General features: G+C 39.6%; 2 protein-coding genes across 2 annotated transcripts; both read left to right on the top strand.

Annotated features, from left to right (window-relative positions):
- Positions 1 to 3741: 3741 nt before the first annotated feature.
- LOC140746621 (uncharacterized) lies at positions 3742 to 4059 on the top strand. Its single transcript, XM_073078745.1, has one exon. It carries the CDS (start codon positions 3742 to 3744, stop codon positions 4057 to 4059), a length of 318 nt encoding a protein of 105 aa, XP_072934846.1.
- A 12388-nt stretch (positions 4060 to 16447) lies between these two features.
- On the top strand, positions 16448 to 17563 carry LOC140746620 (uncharacterized). Its single transcript, XM_073078744.1, has 2 exons — positions 16448 to 16547; positions 17079 to 17563. The coding sequence occupies exons 1-2, from the start codon at positions 16448 to 16450 to the stop codon at positions 17561 to 17563; spliced, it is 585 nt and encodes a 194-aa protein (XP_072934845.1).
- The last annotated feature ends 369 nt before the right edge of the window (positions 17564 to 17932 follow it).

Raw genomic sequence — 17932 nt, 5'->3', positions numbered from 1 at the left:
ACAACGATTTAATTCTATTAGACGAAACAATAAAATTTTCCAGGTGGGTGATTTAGTTTATGTTAATCAGGATCATAGACGTAATGAGAAATTAACACCAAAATTTAAGGATCCATATGAAATCTCTTCAATTCTTCCAAATGATCGTTTTGGTCTAAAAGGTCTAGGTAGTCTTAGAGATATAATTATTGCAAAAGAAAAATTACGCTTATGGCCAGGAGAATGGGTAACGGAAAATATTGCTGTTGAAAATGCCATGTGATAAATATAATAATTGTTTACATACTCGATTATATATAGTTACTATGCAAATAGGTTAATAGACAGTTCAATAATTATAATTATATGTATAGATAAAAAAAAAAGAAAAGCAACTTATTTATGGTATAGAATTATTGTATAATAATATTGTTTTATTACAATAATATAGTTATTTAAATTAATTAATTTGGTAACATTTGATAATAGATAAAAAAAATAACACAGTCATATATTATTTACAAATTAAGAATTTGTGTATTTATATCCTAAAATAATAGACGCTGGTTTGCCGTGATTTGGTGCTGATTAGTATCATCTCCAGCGGGTGAAGGGAATCGGCATGTCTAGATCACTGGCTTATGTATTATCCGCTGGTCAGCCACATACTTGGTACTAATTATCTCACCGGCAGCGGGTGAATGTGATTGGTATGTCTATGTATCTGGCAAATTATCGCTGTTCCTGCTTATTTGGTGTTGGTCAGTCTCAACAGCAGCGGTTGAATGGAACCATTATGTCTATGCAAGTAGAAGTATTATTATAAAATGTTACACCTACTGATTTTAATGTATTTTTGTGGTGTAGAGCTGAGCCTTATGTTATATAAGTTAGTGTTAGAGTAGTATTAAGTTAGTAACAATAAAGACGTCAACCTATAAAGACGCCTCTTAATCCCTCAAGAGCCTGCGACAACATTACATGGCGACCCTGCCAGTCCGGTGCGCGTGTAACGTGGCAGCGCCACACGGGAGGCGTTGAAAAAAATAAGAAGAAAGAAAATCGTACAATAAGAAGATGAAGCCAGAAGATTTAAAAAAAAAATAAGGAAGATTTATAAGAAGAAAACACGGATATGGAAACATCAGTAATATAGAAAACACCTACGAAGAATAATAAATTAATATGTGAGAAAAGCAACACTACTCTTTGAAGAAAATGGTCTACATTCTACATAAAAATGTTCGGATGAAGACAATGACATCATCGGTCAGCCAGTCTCCGGTACGTCTTAAAAATTTGACACCTGCTGAATAACGAAGAAGGACGTCGAAATCATCGTCTCCTCGCGATAAGAAAAATTGCCGCACGCCCAGCCATGGTCATCGCAGCCCAGCAGCCCTTGACTGACCAGCGGACTCCTACCATTGCCAGAGCGATATTATTTATACGGTAAAAAAAAAACAAGTATAATTTTGTTAATTTGTAATTTTTTTTCTGAAATGTTTTAGTATGAAATAACCGTATTGCAGCATTTCAAAATGCCCTTTTTGTCGTAGTATAAATGTCTATATGTAGTATAAGTATCCATATTACTTATTATCATGAAGATTTGTTTTTATTGTAAATTTTTAAGTTATATAATTATGGTACTTCGAGGACGAAGTTTTGTCAGTATGGCCGTAATAGATTGCTGTAGACTTATGATTATTGTGATGGTTATTAAATATTAAGATATTATGTATTAAATGTATTATTTACTATTGAAATAATTATAAAGTTTAAATTGTTAAAAGTGATTATAATATCATGTTAAAAGTACTTCATTTGACTACTTTTGACGGCCATGTTGTCGGTAGTATAAATAGTGGTGTTGTAGCAATGTATCGGATGATTCTTCGGCAGAGAGGCTTGGAGTTAAGACGTAAAAGCTAAGTACCTGTATTTTTTGCTTTATAAATAGGACACCGAAAGGTAGATAAGTAGCCATCTTGTAAATTTAGGTTAGTAAATCATACAATTATAATTAATTAAATTATTAAATTATATTGATACTACAACTTCTTTTTTTGTAATTATGTTTTGTGGATCCTTATTTACTTAATAAATGCTCTACAATTCTTAATAGTTGTTCATTATTTCTAGCATAAACTTGACTTGATATCCATAAACTACATCGATATTGTTTAGTAATATATTATAGCTCATATGATATAATCTAAATCTAATTTATCTAGGTATATAATCCTAATAGCTTTTTAATATCTCACACCTGCATAAGGAGGTGGCGGACTTGCGCAAGGAAATGGCAGAGCTTCGAGGACAAATAGCTCAGCTGAAAATTGCCCCATCCCGAGAAGTACTCGAAGCGCCATTGCAAACAGTAGCAAGCACGGCGGAACTGTCGCAGTTCATAATGCTCCAAGTGGGGGATATGCTAAATGCATGGAAGAACTGGAGAACAGATTACCCCAGCGTGCTATCGACCGCAGCTGTACATTTGCGGAGGCAGTCTCAAAGCCAGGTAAGGGCCAGGAGACCACGCGATAAACGGGAGCTTCCACCAATGAAACTGGGGGTAAAAAGAAGGGCAAGGAAAAGGCACAACGCCCGAAAAAAGGTGACTACCGCCCACCCTCTCCGGCACCCACGCCAAAAGAGAGTGGTGTTTACAAAAAAGGGTAAGAAAAAAAAATAATACACCGCAGGCAGCTGCCCCAGGACAAAACAGCAAGAAAGGTGACAGAAGTGCTCCTGCTGAAAAGGCTGGGAAGTCTAAAAGTGATCGGCCAATGCCAGTTAAACTTCGCCCCCCTCGTTCCTCTGCTGTAGTCATTACACTACAGCCAGAGGCAGAAAAGCAGGGGATCATTTTTGCCAAAGTGTCGGCGCAAGCTAGGGCTGGCATCGATCTTCCCAGCCTTGACATAACCAGCCTGAAGTTCCGTACAGCCGCCACGGGCGCCCGCATCCTAGAGGTGCCAGGTGCCTGCAGCGGCGACAAGGCGGACTCCTTGGCAGAAAAGCTCAGAGACCTTGGGTGAAGGAGTCGCAACTGTCTCAAGACCTGTGAAATGCGCGGATATGCGGATCACAGGTCTAGACGACTCCGTGACGCCGGAGGACGTTGCAGTCGCCGTGGCACGAGATGGGGGCTGCCCAAGGGAGGGGATCAAAGTGGGCATAATACGACCGACACCGCGTGGAGTTTGCTCCGTATGGGTGCGGGCTCCCGTGGCTGCTGTAAAGAAGATTGGGAATGTTGGCCGGTTGGCTGTTAATTGGCTGGGTTTCAGCAAGAGTAGAAGTGCTGCAGCCGAAAACACTGCGGTGCTACCGGTGTCTGCAAGGTGGACATGTCAGGGCACATTGCACTGCAGAGGCTGACCGCAGCGAAGAATGTTATCGCTGCGGTAAACCCGGCCATAAGGCCAACGCGTGTACCGCCACACCAAAGTGCTCGGTATGCGCTGCGGCAAACAGGCCGGCGGAGCATCGGCTGGGAAGCAAAGCGTGCTCCCCGCCAAAGAAATTGAACAAGGGGGTCAATGCAGCTACTGCTTCCACTCCCGTTGCTGTTGATACTGCTGTTGCTGAGACTCCTGCTGCTGCCACATCGGCTCTAGCAGCTGTTGACTGTCCTTTCACCGAAGGAGGGACGGGAGTTGTAGTGGTCGCCAAGCCAATCTAAGTATGGCCCATCGCCTACTCCAGGCGAATATCAACAACTGTCGCGCTGCTCAGGTCCTTTTGATTCAAAGTATGGCGCAGTGGTTGGTAGAAGTGGCGGTTGTTGCGGAGCCATACTTCGTCCCTCTCTTGGATAAGTGGGTGGGAGACCAGGATGGCTTGGTGGCCATTGCATTGTCAAGGACACTGAGAGTGCCGCCTCTGACCACAATCCGGAGAGGCAAGGGCTATGTGGCGGTTCGCTGGAGGGAGTACGTCCTGATTGGGGTCTACTTCTCGCCCAACAAACATCTAGCCGATTTCGAGGCTTTCTTGGGCGAGTTGGAGGCCCTAATAGGATCAATCCAGCCTCGCCGTGTCCTCGGGGACTTCAATGCCAAATCAGACTAAGACTGACGCTCGCGGCGAGGTGTTGGAATAATGGGCGAAAATCGAATCAGGAATCGTGAGTCGGCAAATACATGCGTGCGGCAGCGGGGGAGTTCTATTGTGGATGTCTCGTTCGCTTCTTCCGCTGTGGCAAGCATCGTCCGGGGCTGGAATGTTCTGGAAGGGGTAGAAACACTGTCGGATCATTTGTGTATCCGATTCGACATTTCCAGCTCGCCAGAACACCCGGATCGTCGTCGCCCCAGAAACTCGGTACATAGATGGGTGCTGGGGAGTCTCAACAAGGATGTTCTGGTAGAAGCTGCCATCGTCCAGGCCTGGCTAGCTCCACCTGAACCTGTGGAGGTTGAGGGGGAGGCGGAGTGGTTCCGGGATGCTATGTCCAATGTCTGTGATGCGAGCATGACCCGGGCCAAACCGCATCCTCCAAAACGTCGGGTGTACTGGTGGTCCCACGAAATCGCAGAGATTCGCTCAGACTGTGCAGTGGCGAGACGCCAGTACACCAGGCACCGCAGGTTGCGCCTTCGTAACATCGACCATGGCGCGGTGGAGCAACAGCTGTACGAGGCCTATCGAGAGCGACGATTGGCCCTGCAGCTGTCTATAATCCGGGCTAAAGAGGAAGCCAAGATGGAGCTTCTCCAGACCTTGAGTCACGATCCGTGGGGGCGTCCTTATAAGATAGTAAGGGAAAAAATGCGCCCTTGGGCGCCCCCTCTGACTGAGACTCTCCAGCCCCAGCTGCTGGAAGATTGGTATCCACTTTGTTTCCGGCCAGAGTGGTACACTCCCCTCCGACGATGGCACCATCCGATTATGCCTCAGGGTCGGAGGAGTCGGAGGTGCCCAAAGTGTCGGAAGAGGAGATGGGCGTAGCCATCCAAAGGCTCCGGGGCAAAAATAAGGCTCCGGGACCAGACGGAATACCTAGTCGCGCTTGGGTACTAGCTCTGCATGAGCTAGGGGACCGATTCCGCAGGCTATATGATGCCTGTCTGGAGTCGGGATCGGTCCCGAGACAGTGAAAGACGGGCAACCTTATCCTTTTGAAGAAGGAGGGACACCCCGCAGTGTCCTTCATCATATAGACCGTTGGTGATGCTTGATGAGGCCGACAAACTTTTTGAGCGCGTGGTGGCAGGTCGGCTCATCAGGCATCTGGAAGAGGTGGGTCCCAATCTATCCGGCAACCAATATGGTTTCCGAGAGGGTCGATCGACCATCAATGCTATTATGCATGTGAAGGCCCTCTCGGATGAGGCTGTGGCTCGACGGGGGGTGATGTTGGCTGTTTCGCTCGACATAGCAAACGCCTTCAACACCCTGCCGTGGGCCAGCAATAGAGAGGCACTAAAGTACCACAGGGTGCCTCTCTACCTCAGCCGGATCGTTGGAGCCTATCTCTCCGATAGGTACATAACGTACCCGGGGCACGGAGGACACACGCTCAGTCGTCAGATGACGTGCGGTGTTCCACAGGGGTCGGTTCTTGGCCCGCTTCTGTGGAACATCGGATACGACTGGGTGCTGCGGGGTTATCTACCCCCGGGGGCTACCGTGACCTGTTACGCGGACGACACGCTTGTCACGGCCCGAGGGAATAACTAAGAGGAGGCTTCCCGTCTTGCCACTGAAGCGGTGACACTGGTGGTTGGCAGAATAGAGATGTTGGGACGTCGGCTGGCGAGCGCCAAACCCGAGGCCCTGTGTTTTCACGGGCCGAGGAGAGCGCCGCCGCCGGGGTCCCACATACTCATTGGTGGAACCCGCGTCGAGGTTGAGTCAAAAATGAGGTACCTGGGACTCATCCTCGACAGCCGCTGGAACTTCCGCGAGCTAAAGTACTCGCCTGGCTCCCCGGTTAATGGGCGCAGCAGCTGCGCTAAAGCGGCTGCTGCCCAATCTCGGGGGACCGAGTGCGAGCAGCCGCCGCCTATACTTAGGAGTGGTGCGGTCCATGGCCCTACACGGGTCACCCGTATGGGCGGAGGCCCTGACAAGGCAGAACATCACTCTCCTAAAAAGACCGCAGAGGGTGATGGCCGTCGGGGTCATCCGTGGATACCGCACCATCTCCTTTGAGGCGGCGTGCTTATTGGCGGGGTGTCCCCCATGGGATCTGGAGGCGGAAGTCTGTGCCGTAATGTATCGGTGGCGCACAGACCTTCGGCTCCGGCAGGAACGCCCCACGCCCAAGTGTGGTGGCAAACGTAATTCAAACGACGAGAGTTGGTAGCATACTCCTTTATTAAGGTTTCTACAGTGAGTTATATTAGCATAAGACACTAAGTAAAGGGGTTTACACACTACATCTTCCCCTTGATTTGAAAAAAAAAGAATAGCAAACTTTTTTTTTTGTTTTCTGGTTTTTATTTTTTTTTTTTTGATTGCTTACAAATACAATTATATCTACTAAAACATTTTAAAATTTTGTTTGTTGCATTCCTTAAAATTAATATGCATATTTTCAAAATACAAAATTCTTATATAATAACATTAAACACACAAAATAGATAAAGAGAACTAATAAGTAGACACATTACAAAGATATTATGTAGCTTAAACCATTTTAAAAATATTAAACTATGCTTATACTATATTAAGTAAATATTTGAACATGATACATAATTGCGTCAGTTTATACTACTTGTATATCTTTTAGTTCTATTTTTATGAACAATTTCTTCCTTGTTATTTACTAAAATCTTTACATTGGTACCTTCGTCCTCTAAAACTAAATATGGACCTAAAAATATAGGTTGTGTTTTATCAGTAGACGAGTTTCTTAATAAAATAAAATCATTTCTATTGTAATAAACAGGATTAATTTTTAAATCATAATTATTTTTCCTTACAAGTTTGCTTTTTAATAAATTTTCTCTTGCGTCCTCTTGACTTACTTGTAAACGATATTTTAATTCTAATGGATAACTATCAAAATTGTACAATGGTTCTACCGTACTGCTTAAATTACTTGGTAACACACAAGTTTTACCAAAAACTAACTCGTGAGGGGTATATTTGGTTTCTGTATGAACTGTATTATTATAGGCAAAACACCAATATGGCAACCAGCTACTCCAAGAACTAGTATAATTTTCGGAATGAATTCTGAGATACGCACCCATTGTTTTGTGTGAATTTTCCAATGCACCAATGCTCTCATGATGGTACGCCGTAGAAATGATGTGGTTAATTTTAAGAAGGCTGCACACCTCCTTCATGGTGCTTGCAATAAATTCTGAACCTTTTTTTTTTTTTTTTTTTTTTTTTTTTTTTTTTTTTTTTTTTTTTATATTTGAACCTGACGATAAAGCAGACGTGCTACCTGATGGAAAGTAGTCAACGTCGCCTATGGACATTTGCAACACCAGAGGAGTCGCCAATGCATCGCCGGCTTTGAAGGAGAGCTCTTTTTGCACCTTTTTTGAAGAGCCCCATGTCATAGCGCTCCGGGAATACCTCAGAAGGAAGTTCATTCCACATTTTGCACGTCCGTGGCAAGAACGTCCGCGCAAATCGAACCGTGGAGGACCGCCACGAGTCCAGTTGGTGTGGATGGAACTTCATCCTTCGGCGAGTGGTGCGATGGAGGAACGGTCTGTTGCTATTATTCTAGGAATACCATACCTTAAAATGAACTGCTCCACAAAGGTTTTTGCTACTGTAACTGCATCTTTGGTTTCTAATGGATACGCTTCTGTAAATTTTGTTAGTTCACATTGCAGTGTAAGGATGTATGAGTAGTTGCAATTATCTTTATGAATAGGACCTACAATATCTAAATACACTTTATCGAATGCGGAATTTGCTGTTGTAGTTATAACCATAGGCTGTTTTGTACTTATACTATATTTCTGACTCTGACATATCTTACATTTAGAAACAAATTCTCTAATATCTTTATCCATTGAAGGCCAAAAATAGTGTTTCTTAATATTATTAGACATTCTCTTAATTCCTACATGACCACTCGTTGGTAGTAAGTGAAAATCATTAAGTATAACGCGTCTATCATCAACATTTACTATCCTTTGTACTCCCTTAATAAAAACTATTCTAGGTATTTCCGTTTTCAGTCGACTTAGTGGTCGCTGTAGTTCATTGTGGTCAAACACATTTTTGTGACCATCTTTCATATATTGAGTTAACTCATTAATTAAAAATTCATTTTTCTTGTTTTTAACTATGCATAGTTCTTTTATATTTAATCTTTTACACAATAACCCTAAGTCTCTCACTAGCACGTCTCGCGTGGGTAATGATCGAGATGATGGGGTCATATAAATTGTGTCTTTATTTGGAACATACCAAAAATAATATGATTTGTCCTTGACAAAGTCATTATTTCGAAAGCTTTCGATAGTTTTGCTATCAGTACACGTTAATTCCGTCAAATTCGCGGGTTTTTTAAAGATTTCAACAGCTCTCGGGTGATCAGTCCTTGAGCTATGAATATGGGATGAAATTCCCGACTTTGTTGAATTGTCAACTACTTGTTGCAAGCGCGATTGAGCTCGTGTCATTACGTTCATAACTTTTTGATTCATTTCGCATAATTGTTCAGATGTTACAAAGATACGTGACAATGCATCTGCAGCCGCATTGTGACGTCCTTTAATATATTCTACCGTGAAATCATACTCTTCTAGGCATAATCTAAACTTTAACAATCTGCTAGAAGGATCACGCATATTAAATAAATAAATTAATGGTCGATAATCTGTTTGAATTTGAAACTTTCGACCGAATAAGTATGGGCGAAAATACTTAACGCTCCAAACTACTGCTAGTAATTCTTTTTCAATTACGGGATAGTTGAGTTCAGCTTTATTTAAAACTCTACTCGCGTAAGCGACAGGACGACCATCGCTATTGCAAAGTACTGAGCCTAACGCTTGACCAGAAGCATCAGTTTGTAGTATAAATTCATTATTTTGTGAAAAATCTGGGTACTGCAAAACGGGGGGGTTTGTTAAGGATTTTTTTAAACTACTGAATGCTTGCTCACATTCTTCAGTCCAATTGTAAATTACATTTTTTCGTAACAATTTATTCAATTTATTATTAATTTTGCAAAAGTAGTCAATCTACTTTTGCAAAATTAATAATAAATTTCCTATAGTAGTTTGCAAATGCAATGAATCGTCTTAACTCATCACAGTTATTAGGTTTAGGATAATTTTGTAATATTTTAACTTTGTTAGGATCCGGGCGTATTCCATTTTCGGATACCACGTGACCTAAATATAATAATTATTTTTGTAAAAATCTACATTTGCTAGGATTCAACTTTAAATTGACTTTCCGTAACCTTCCTAAAACATCCATTAAATTTTGATTGTGTTGAGCTAAATTTCGGCCAAAAATTACAAGGTCATCCTGGTAAACAAAACATTTCTCATAATTGAGACCCGACATAGCAATAGTCATCATCCGGGAAAATGCACTAGGACTCGTTTTAAGACTCATCGGTAGGCGTGTCATTTGATACTGATTCGAACTAGTAGTAAAGGCTGTGTATTTTCTACTATCAGGATCAAGTTCAAGTTGGAAAAATCCTTGATAAAGATCTAAATGACTAAAATAAGTAGTACCAGATAAAGAATCCAATATTGTTGTAATATCTGGCAAAGGGAATTTATCATCCTGTATGGTTGAATTTAATTTCCTATAATCGATAACGATTCGCCATCTTTTATTTCCTGATGAATCTATTTTTTTGGGAACTAAAAGCAAAGGACTCGACCATTCGCTACGACTTTCCTCAATTATGTTGTTATTTGCCATTTCTTTAATTTAACTCTCTATTTCTGATTTTTGAGAATTGGGTAAACGATAAGGTTTTACGTATACAGGACTAGTGTTAGGTTTCAACTGAATAGTTTGTTTATAAAGATTTGTAACAGACAATTTATCACCTGATAAATAGAAAACGTCTGGAAATTTAGCACATATATTTTCCACAGTTGTTCTTTCTTCTTCATTTAAATAATCTAAGTTTAATTCTGAAAATATTTTTTTAACTCTATCTGCGTTTAATACCGGTTTATCGAAAGCGCATATAGTATAATCACAAAGATTTAACGTTTCTATATGAAATTTATTTAACTTGACGTCAACATCTCTCGTATTTAATATTTTAACTGGAATTTTACCATTTATTGGATGAACAATTATATTTGCTAAGTAAACTCCATCACACAACTCTTGTGACTCTATAACTAAGTCCTCAGTTTGTCGTGTTTTAATAAAAAATATCGGTTCACAACGTTTAGGTATTACTAAAAATGAACTTTGAAAAGAGCTATCGATTTCAAAAAATAAGCTAACATATTGACCTGATTGACTAGTTAAACGTAAAGTGTTTAGTTCGTAATCTAAGTGTGCGTTAAAACAACTTAAAAAGTCTTGTCCTAATAAGCCATCAGTCTTACATGGTAAAGACTCGAAAACATAAAATTTATGTCTAAAGTAATAACCTTGATGATTTAAATTTAAATAAACGAAGCCTTTAGCTTGTACATTTCCACCTAATCCGTGTATTGTTACATTCTCTGTATGAAATGGAATTCGCAAAGTTTGTATAATGTCGTACCTGTTATCGTCGTTAATAAGAAGCTTGGATATTAACGATATCACATTTTTATAACGTTACATTAAAGTAATAAGTGACGCATTTGATACTACAGTTTAAAAACAGATGCGGGTAGGTGAAGTGGGGACGACACCTTAGCGGCGCTCGAATTAACAGAGAGCGACATTCTGGTCGGAGACTTCAGCAAGAGCAGTCGAATAACGGAGATAATTGTGTAGTTATAATACTTCTTATCACTAGTGTGAACTTAATTACGTATAATTGTTATATCATTACTCTGTACCGTTTATGTGACTATATTATTACATGACTTCAAGACCTTCGAGATGACTTTGATTTCATCAGAAGTGTACAAGAACCAGCTCACAATCATGGACGGCGATTCGTAAGTACGAACATACTTGACACAGGAATAAAAACCGTGAGTTAAAACATTATTTTGTCATATGTGAATTCATCTTGGTAGAATAAGTAAAAATGGGGGTAGATAAATGTCGTTGATGTAAGGGCAAACTCATTTGAATTAAGAAAATGGATAGATTGAGACTAGTAATTCAATGAAATGTTAATACCCTCTGAAAATGATATACTTAAATTTTGTGAACAAACTTTACTCTTATCAAATTACTTGTTAACATTGTAAACTGAGGTGTTTACTTCAAAATAAGTGCATTTTCTGTGAAGAAGTGTCTAAAAGTAATTTTGCAAGGCAGTTCTTGTGGTAAATCTGTCCATTTGGTTAAAGTCTGTGGTGTAAAAAGTAAATCCTAATTGTTCTAAAGTTACACCTACTTTGAAATATATAGAAATACACGTACTTATGAAAATATTTTAAGGATCTTTAATCTTAAATGCCAGGCTTTATAGATATGGGAACCTAATGGTTGTTAATATAAGCTATAATGTACGCCAGAAATTGCATACAGGTTAGATTTGAATTTATTTTTGATAACTTTTAATGTTTCAAACTGGGTTTACGTATAATTATGCGTTTGTTATTATTGTATGGAAGGGACTATGCGGTAGCAACAAACGCAGTTACAGAGTACAGTATACTTACTTGATATAAGTGACACGTTTATTAAGTTGCAAAATTTTGATTATACATAATTGTACAGAAATGTATAATATATACGTGGTACATATTTAACTGACTGCAAATAAGTATCACGACCACCGTATTGAGTGGCTGAGTGTGCCCACAAGGGAAATGGTAAATGAGTTTTAGGTTTATTGTTTTTTTTTTTGGATATTAATTGACTATATTTAAAAATAAACTTGCATTCACATCTACATTGTTTACATTTTCATTTTATAAATCAATGAAAGTTTCCTTTTGATTTCATATACTTGATACGTAATTGTTATGAAAGAAGCATACGTACGTTGCCAAATTTAGCTTTCCATCAATTCTAGGCGAACTAACGCAGTACTGTGTACTACTGTGTTTTGACTCCCATAAAGTATAAATGCACATTAGTTAATGATCTATAAGAAAACTGAGAAACTTATGCGCAGCGGTCTTTGGAATATTATATATATAAAAAAAAACTCCCATTTTACTTCTGACTGACTCACTTATACAGAATAATAAATGTCAACGTTTCGTTTTGTATTAATATTTCTTTACATCTCGGAATTTTAAACCTTTAAATTTGAATTTGAATTTGACACATTACACGTCCTTTTGGTTTGAAAATTGGGCACTATCAAATACTGGTAAATGAAGTTTGTACCTTAAACGTTGAGACGCTTAGACTATCGATATTATCAATTATGTGAGCCACTTACGAAATGATAAACGGGATCCACTTTGTATGGGATTCAGAATAAATAATTTTAAGTAAAATAATAATAATAAATTGATGCTTTTATAACTTGAGCTTAGTTCTATTTACAAGTTACAGCAATTGAGTTATTATACGTATTAAGTGAGAAACGGTCACTGCCACTGGTCAAGCCTACATAAATTTAGATAGTCTTTTGTATACCATATTTAAAATGAGTCTTGCCTGCGACTTTGCTCATGTGGATTCAGAATATAATTTGAATTGCATTTTTAAAACGAGTCTTGCCTGCGACTTTGTTCATGTGGATTCAAAATATAATTTGAATTATACAATGCCCTCTGTCAAGATCACGGAGTACGTTGGTAATTTGGAATTCTCCATTACCTGGTCATGTAATGTTTAAAAAAATGTATACTTTTGACATCAACTTCGTAGTTTTGGTTTTAATGCATTTTCAAACATACAAACCGACAGACAAACGTTTTTCTTTTTCAAATATATTCGATGTAAACACGTGAAGATTTCATTCTTATTATATGTATATCATAGCCAAATGAATAATAATGTTGTTTAATAATATAATCAAATAAAAGCATAGGTACATTTCGATGGGATTTTCTTATACAATAATTTACTTTTCATATAAATTTCATACGGGTCACAATTGCGTCATGTCTAGGTTTTCTCTATAGAAACATCGAGCGTCTCCTTGAGAGTGTTGGTTGTAAATGATACATATTATATTAATATAATCTATACAGATATTACGCACTAATATAATTTTTATTACAAACTATATAAAAGTCAGGTGAAGCCGAGGCGTTTGAAATATATATAATGAATATGAATTGTTCGGTAATAAGGTGTATCATAAGATAGTTTGACTAACTGTTTGTTTGGCTGGCTGGTATAAAATCATGATCAACTTTAAAAGACCTTTTACAGGTCATAGAAATTCTAGGTTGTGATTGAAAAGGAGCCACATGTTATGTAAAACAGTTATAGTTTTAAATCTGACGATCCTGATGAGACAAAATTAGAATTGGACAAGATTATTAAAATCATGTCATGTCATAAGTATTTCAAAATTTTTAAATAAATCTGACCGTTCAAAGTAGGTAAAAATCGAATTCAAATATTCCGTTACATACATACAGGTCAAGTTAATAAAAGCGTGGCAAAAATAAAAGCGTGTTTAAAAAATATCTTTTATCAGTTGTAGACACAAATAAGTATAGTTAAATAATGGCCGGTTTCTGAAGTCATTTTTCTTGGTAGGTAGTTTACGAGTATGTATTCAATAACACTATCCGTTGGATAACTACCTACGGATAAAAAAAAATCCGCTTCCGAGGAACTCAATGTAAGACAAGGTCTGTTTAAACTCCGTTTAGGTTAACGGACCATTTTAATGTGTTTATTCTTTCCATAACATTAAATGTTTTTTTTTAAAACGACGTTTTACGTAAAGTCTAGCAAATCTTCCTTAGTATAATGCATAACTTTTACAATAAAATAGCCCAAACTATAACTTCCTTATGGGAATCTTAATTTAAAACTTTTGGTGAAATAAAAAAAAAGTTAAGTAGTTAAGCTTATTACACAATTGACAAGTATGTCGCTGACGTGAACGCATGGGTCCTTTGCTTTGTTAATTAAATTTGGAATTCATGTAATAGTAGTGGTATTACCAAATATTGTGGTAGAACCCTTTGTGGTTCGACTCCGGCGGCACCACCGCCACACCTATTTCTATCTAATAACAGCAGTGTTAAGCGCTGCTGTGTTCCGGTTTGAAGGGTGTGGTAAGGGAGACAGACTTTTCCGAGGCGTTCCAGCTTAGTCCTCAGGGGTAGCGGCGCATCTGTGGCCGACCTCAGGTAGGAATATCTAATCCTATCTGGGGTTGATTACAGATGTCCATGGGCGGCAGTAGCCACTTACCATTAGGTGGACTGCATGCTCGTCTGCTACTCTTATATTATAAAAAAAAAAAAAAAAAAAAAGTATGTATTATTATAACTGAATATAAATTCAATTTAATGTAATGAAATTTCTTTCTGACTTTCTAAAGTGGGTTATGTGGCCCTACTTTGGAAGAAATAATTTGAATGTGTTATAAATAACGTAAAAATTTGGGTTCATACAACTTATTACGTGTTATATTGTGTGAAATTCATGGTTTGTTTACCATTATTTAGTCTTTAACTTTGATATAATTCATTTCAAATATAAACGATATATTATTATTTTGATACTGCTCCATCAGTTGATAAAAGACATACGTTGGAAAGGCAACTATAAAATAACATTGTAATAATTAAAAGAAGTACTAAATAGTAATAAAATAATGTTATAATAGTATTTTGAGTCGCACAGATTCATTTAGTGGCCAACTATAGATCTATCTATCTATCTATCAGTATAACAGTTATTGAACAGGTTGTTGAGCATTCCGAAATGGACTAATAAGATAAACGTCGTTATTCTGATGCGTAACTTTATCGAATCAATAGTTGTTGGAGATTTAACTATTGAACTTAGAATCCAGGCATAAGTAAAGTGGGCAGCTAGATGTTGTCATTACTGTAGGTGTAGGAAACTTTGTGGTTTGATTTTTATTTATCTGGAGTTAAAATGGATTAGTGCAGATACCTCGAGCAGTGTGATGTTCACGGGTGTCTCTTGGTGATGCATATGGTTGGGTTGACCCAAGGCATCGAGTACCTTGAAGACATTAAGTGAATATTGCATTTTTGGAGTAAATTTGAGTTGAGCACTGGCTGAATGTTATCGTAAACAAAGTACAAAAACTGCGGTGATACATGACTAGAGTGATCCTATATGAACATCACCTAGTTATAACCGTGTTTTTTATTATTTAACAATGGTCTAATGCATTCGCTTCAATACCTGTCGCGCATATGACATTTATGTAAAGAGTCCTTATGAACTATGCCTGCAACAGAAATCCGTGGTAAACACTGTTGGGGCAGATTTATAACCTAGGTAATACACAACTAGTGTGATTCTATATGAACATCACCTAGTTTAAGCCTTGGTTCGGGCCTTTTACATGCGAGTCGGTATTGCAAGAAAATGCGTATAGTTTAAGCCATGTTTTTGATAAACAGTTCGGGCCTTTTACGTGCGAGTCGGTATTACAAGAAAATGTGTAACTCTTCTGGACTTAGGCATTAAACAACTGGTTTTCTTTTGCAGCTCTTGCATCAGACCATACACGATCGAGGACGAACGTGTGAGCAGGACGGCCGAATGTTATCGTCGTTAATAAGAAGCTTGGATATTAACGATATCACATTTTTATAACGTTACATTAAAGTAATAAGTGACGCATTTGATACTACAGTTTAAAAATAGATGCGGGTAGGTGAAGTGGGGACGACACCTTAGCGGCGCTCGAATTAACAGAGAGCGACATTCTGGTCGGAGACTTCAGCAAGAGCAGTCGAATAACGGAGATACTTGTGTAGTTATAATACTTCTAATCACTCGTGTGAACTTAATTACGTATAATTGTTATATCGTTACTCTGTACCGTTTATGTGACTATATTATTACATGACTTCAAGACCTTCGAGATGACTTTGATTTCATACCTAACGACAGAAATTGAAGCGCCGGTGTCGATTAGCCAAGAATGTCTTTGTTCACCTAAACTAAAATAAACTTTATTTATTGTACTGCAAGAACAAGAATAATCATGATCGAAAAAAATGATTCATACTTTCGTTGCTTAGTTGGTTCCGAGTAATATTTTCCGATTCCGATTGTACCTGATTTGTAGGCATCATGACGTTCACACCCCTAGGATTCGATCTAGATGTGAAATGATGTTGGCGGCCACGGTATGTATGATTACCGCGAGCATACCTCTGATTGCTGCTGCTGGGATGCATTCCTAGACCTCTGTACATGGAACGATACATATTACGGTTATAGTAAGTCATACCTCGTTGCTGACGTGAATCACCAGATGGACGACTGTAGGATGCCCTACCTGGACGCCGACATCCTCTGCGTAGTGGCATCATGGATGTTTGTGCTGATGCGCATGATAAGGCAGCCATCTCCTCGTCTTTTGCTCCCCTAATAGCATCCTTCAGAGTATCGTAATTCCGAGCTGCTATAATGGTGCTTAACCTTGGATCAGATAACCCATCACAAAATCTTTTAATAGCCAAATTTTCATTCAAAGGTAACAAAATACTATAAGACTGTTCATTTCCATCGGCCTGAGATATTGTCAAATCCGTAAACAGTTGCTCTAACTCTTTGCCAAAATTATCAATTGTTTTCCGTTTTTGTGAACATTGAAATAATTGAGACTGTAACGAAGTATACGATTTTTTCGTTAATAAATGTTTACGCATATCTTTGACAAGATCACAGACTGATACGTAAGATTTAGCCATACGCAACTTTGCTGACTCGTTAAGTCGTGTTTTCAAAACAAATTTAACCAATAATATTTTACCAGCATCATCTAGTAAAGAAGAATACATTTCTATACCGTCAATTAAGTTTTTAACAGTGGTTTCTGAACCCTCCATAACCGGTAACAAAGAAACCGCAGTCTTAAGATTAAACTTCTCCATATTGATAAGACACACTACACAAGGAAGAAGAAGAGCGGAAGTTCCACGCTCTGCAGTCCATGACTGAAAAGTGGAAGGAAAGGCTGGCCGAACCCACGGCTGGCCTCAGGACTGTGGAGGCTGTCCGTCCGGTGTTAGAAGATTGGATGGACAGGCGGCATGGGTCACTGACCTTCCGGCTGGTGCAGGTACTCTCGGGACAAGGGTGTTTCGGGAAGTACCTGTGCCGCATAGCCGGAAGAGAGCCAACCACCCGATGCCACCATTGTAGCTGCGACGTGGACACGGCGCAGCACACATTGGAGGAATGTCCTGCATGGGCTAGGCAGCGCCGTGTACTCATCGCAGCAGTGGGGCCAGACCTCTCGCTCTCCGCCGTGGTAAAAGCAATGGTCGAGAGCGACAGGTCTTGGAAAGTGGTTAAATCCTTCTGCGGAGAGGGAGAGAGAGAAATCCTCAGACCTCCCTATCCGCAGCCGGAAATCCGGGCGTAGGAGAAGGGTTCCCCACGCCCATCTCCTACCCCCATAACGGAGGCTTTGGCGTAGGACACGGGGGCGTCCTGCGTCAAAATAACATTAAGCCTCGAGGTGGCGCGCGCGGTGTTCCCGCACGCACCTCAAAGGTGACGGGATGGAGTAGCTCCAGCTCCATCCCACACAGAGATGGGCCCGGTTGTGGGCAGGCGCTGTCGGGACCGCGGACGAATGCTTTTAGCGTACCCGCAGTCCCGTCACTGGGCGTACAGTGGAACACCGTGGGGTTTTAGCCGGTAGGAGTCCGGTATATCCTCTCCGCTGCCCCCGCGGCTGAGAGGAACCAAAGCGAGCAGGGCGCGGTAGCGCCCTGCAAGCGGGCGGTTC

Source organism: Epargyreus clarus, unplaced genomic scaffold, assembly GCF_041222505.1.
Source record: "Epargyreus clarus isolate Ecla_fem2 unplaced genomic scaffold, WU_Ecla_fem_2.2 ptg000013l, whole genome shotgun sequence".
In the NCBI taxonomy this organism is placed as follows: Eukaryota; Metazoa; Arthropoda; class Insecta; order Lepidoptera; family Hesperiidae; genus Epargyreus; species Epargyreus clarus.
Note: the sequence above shows the minus strand (reverse complement) of the source record. Positions and strands in the feature narration are given on the sequence as shown.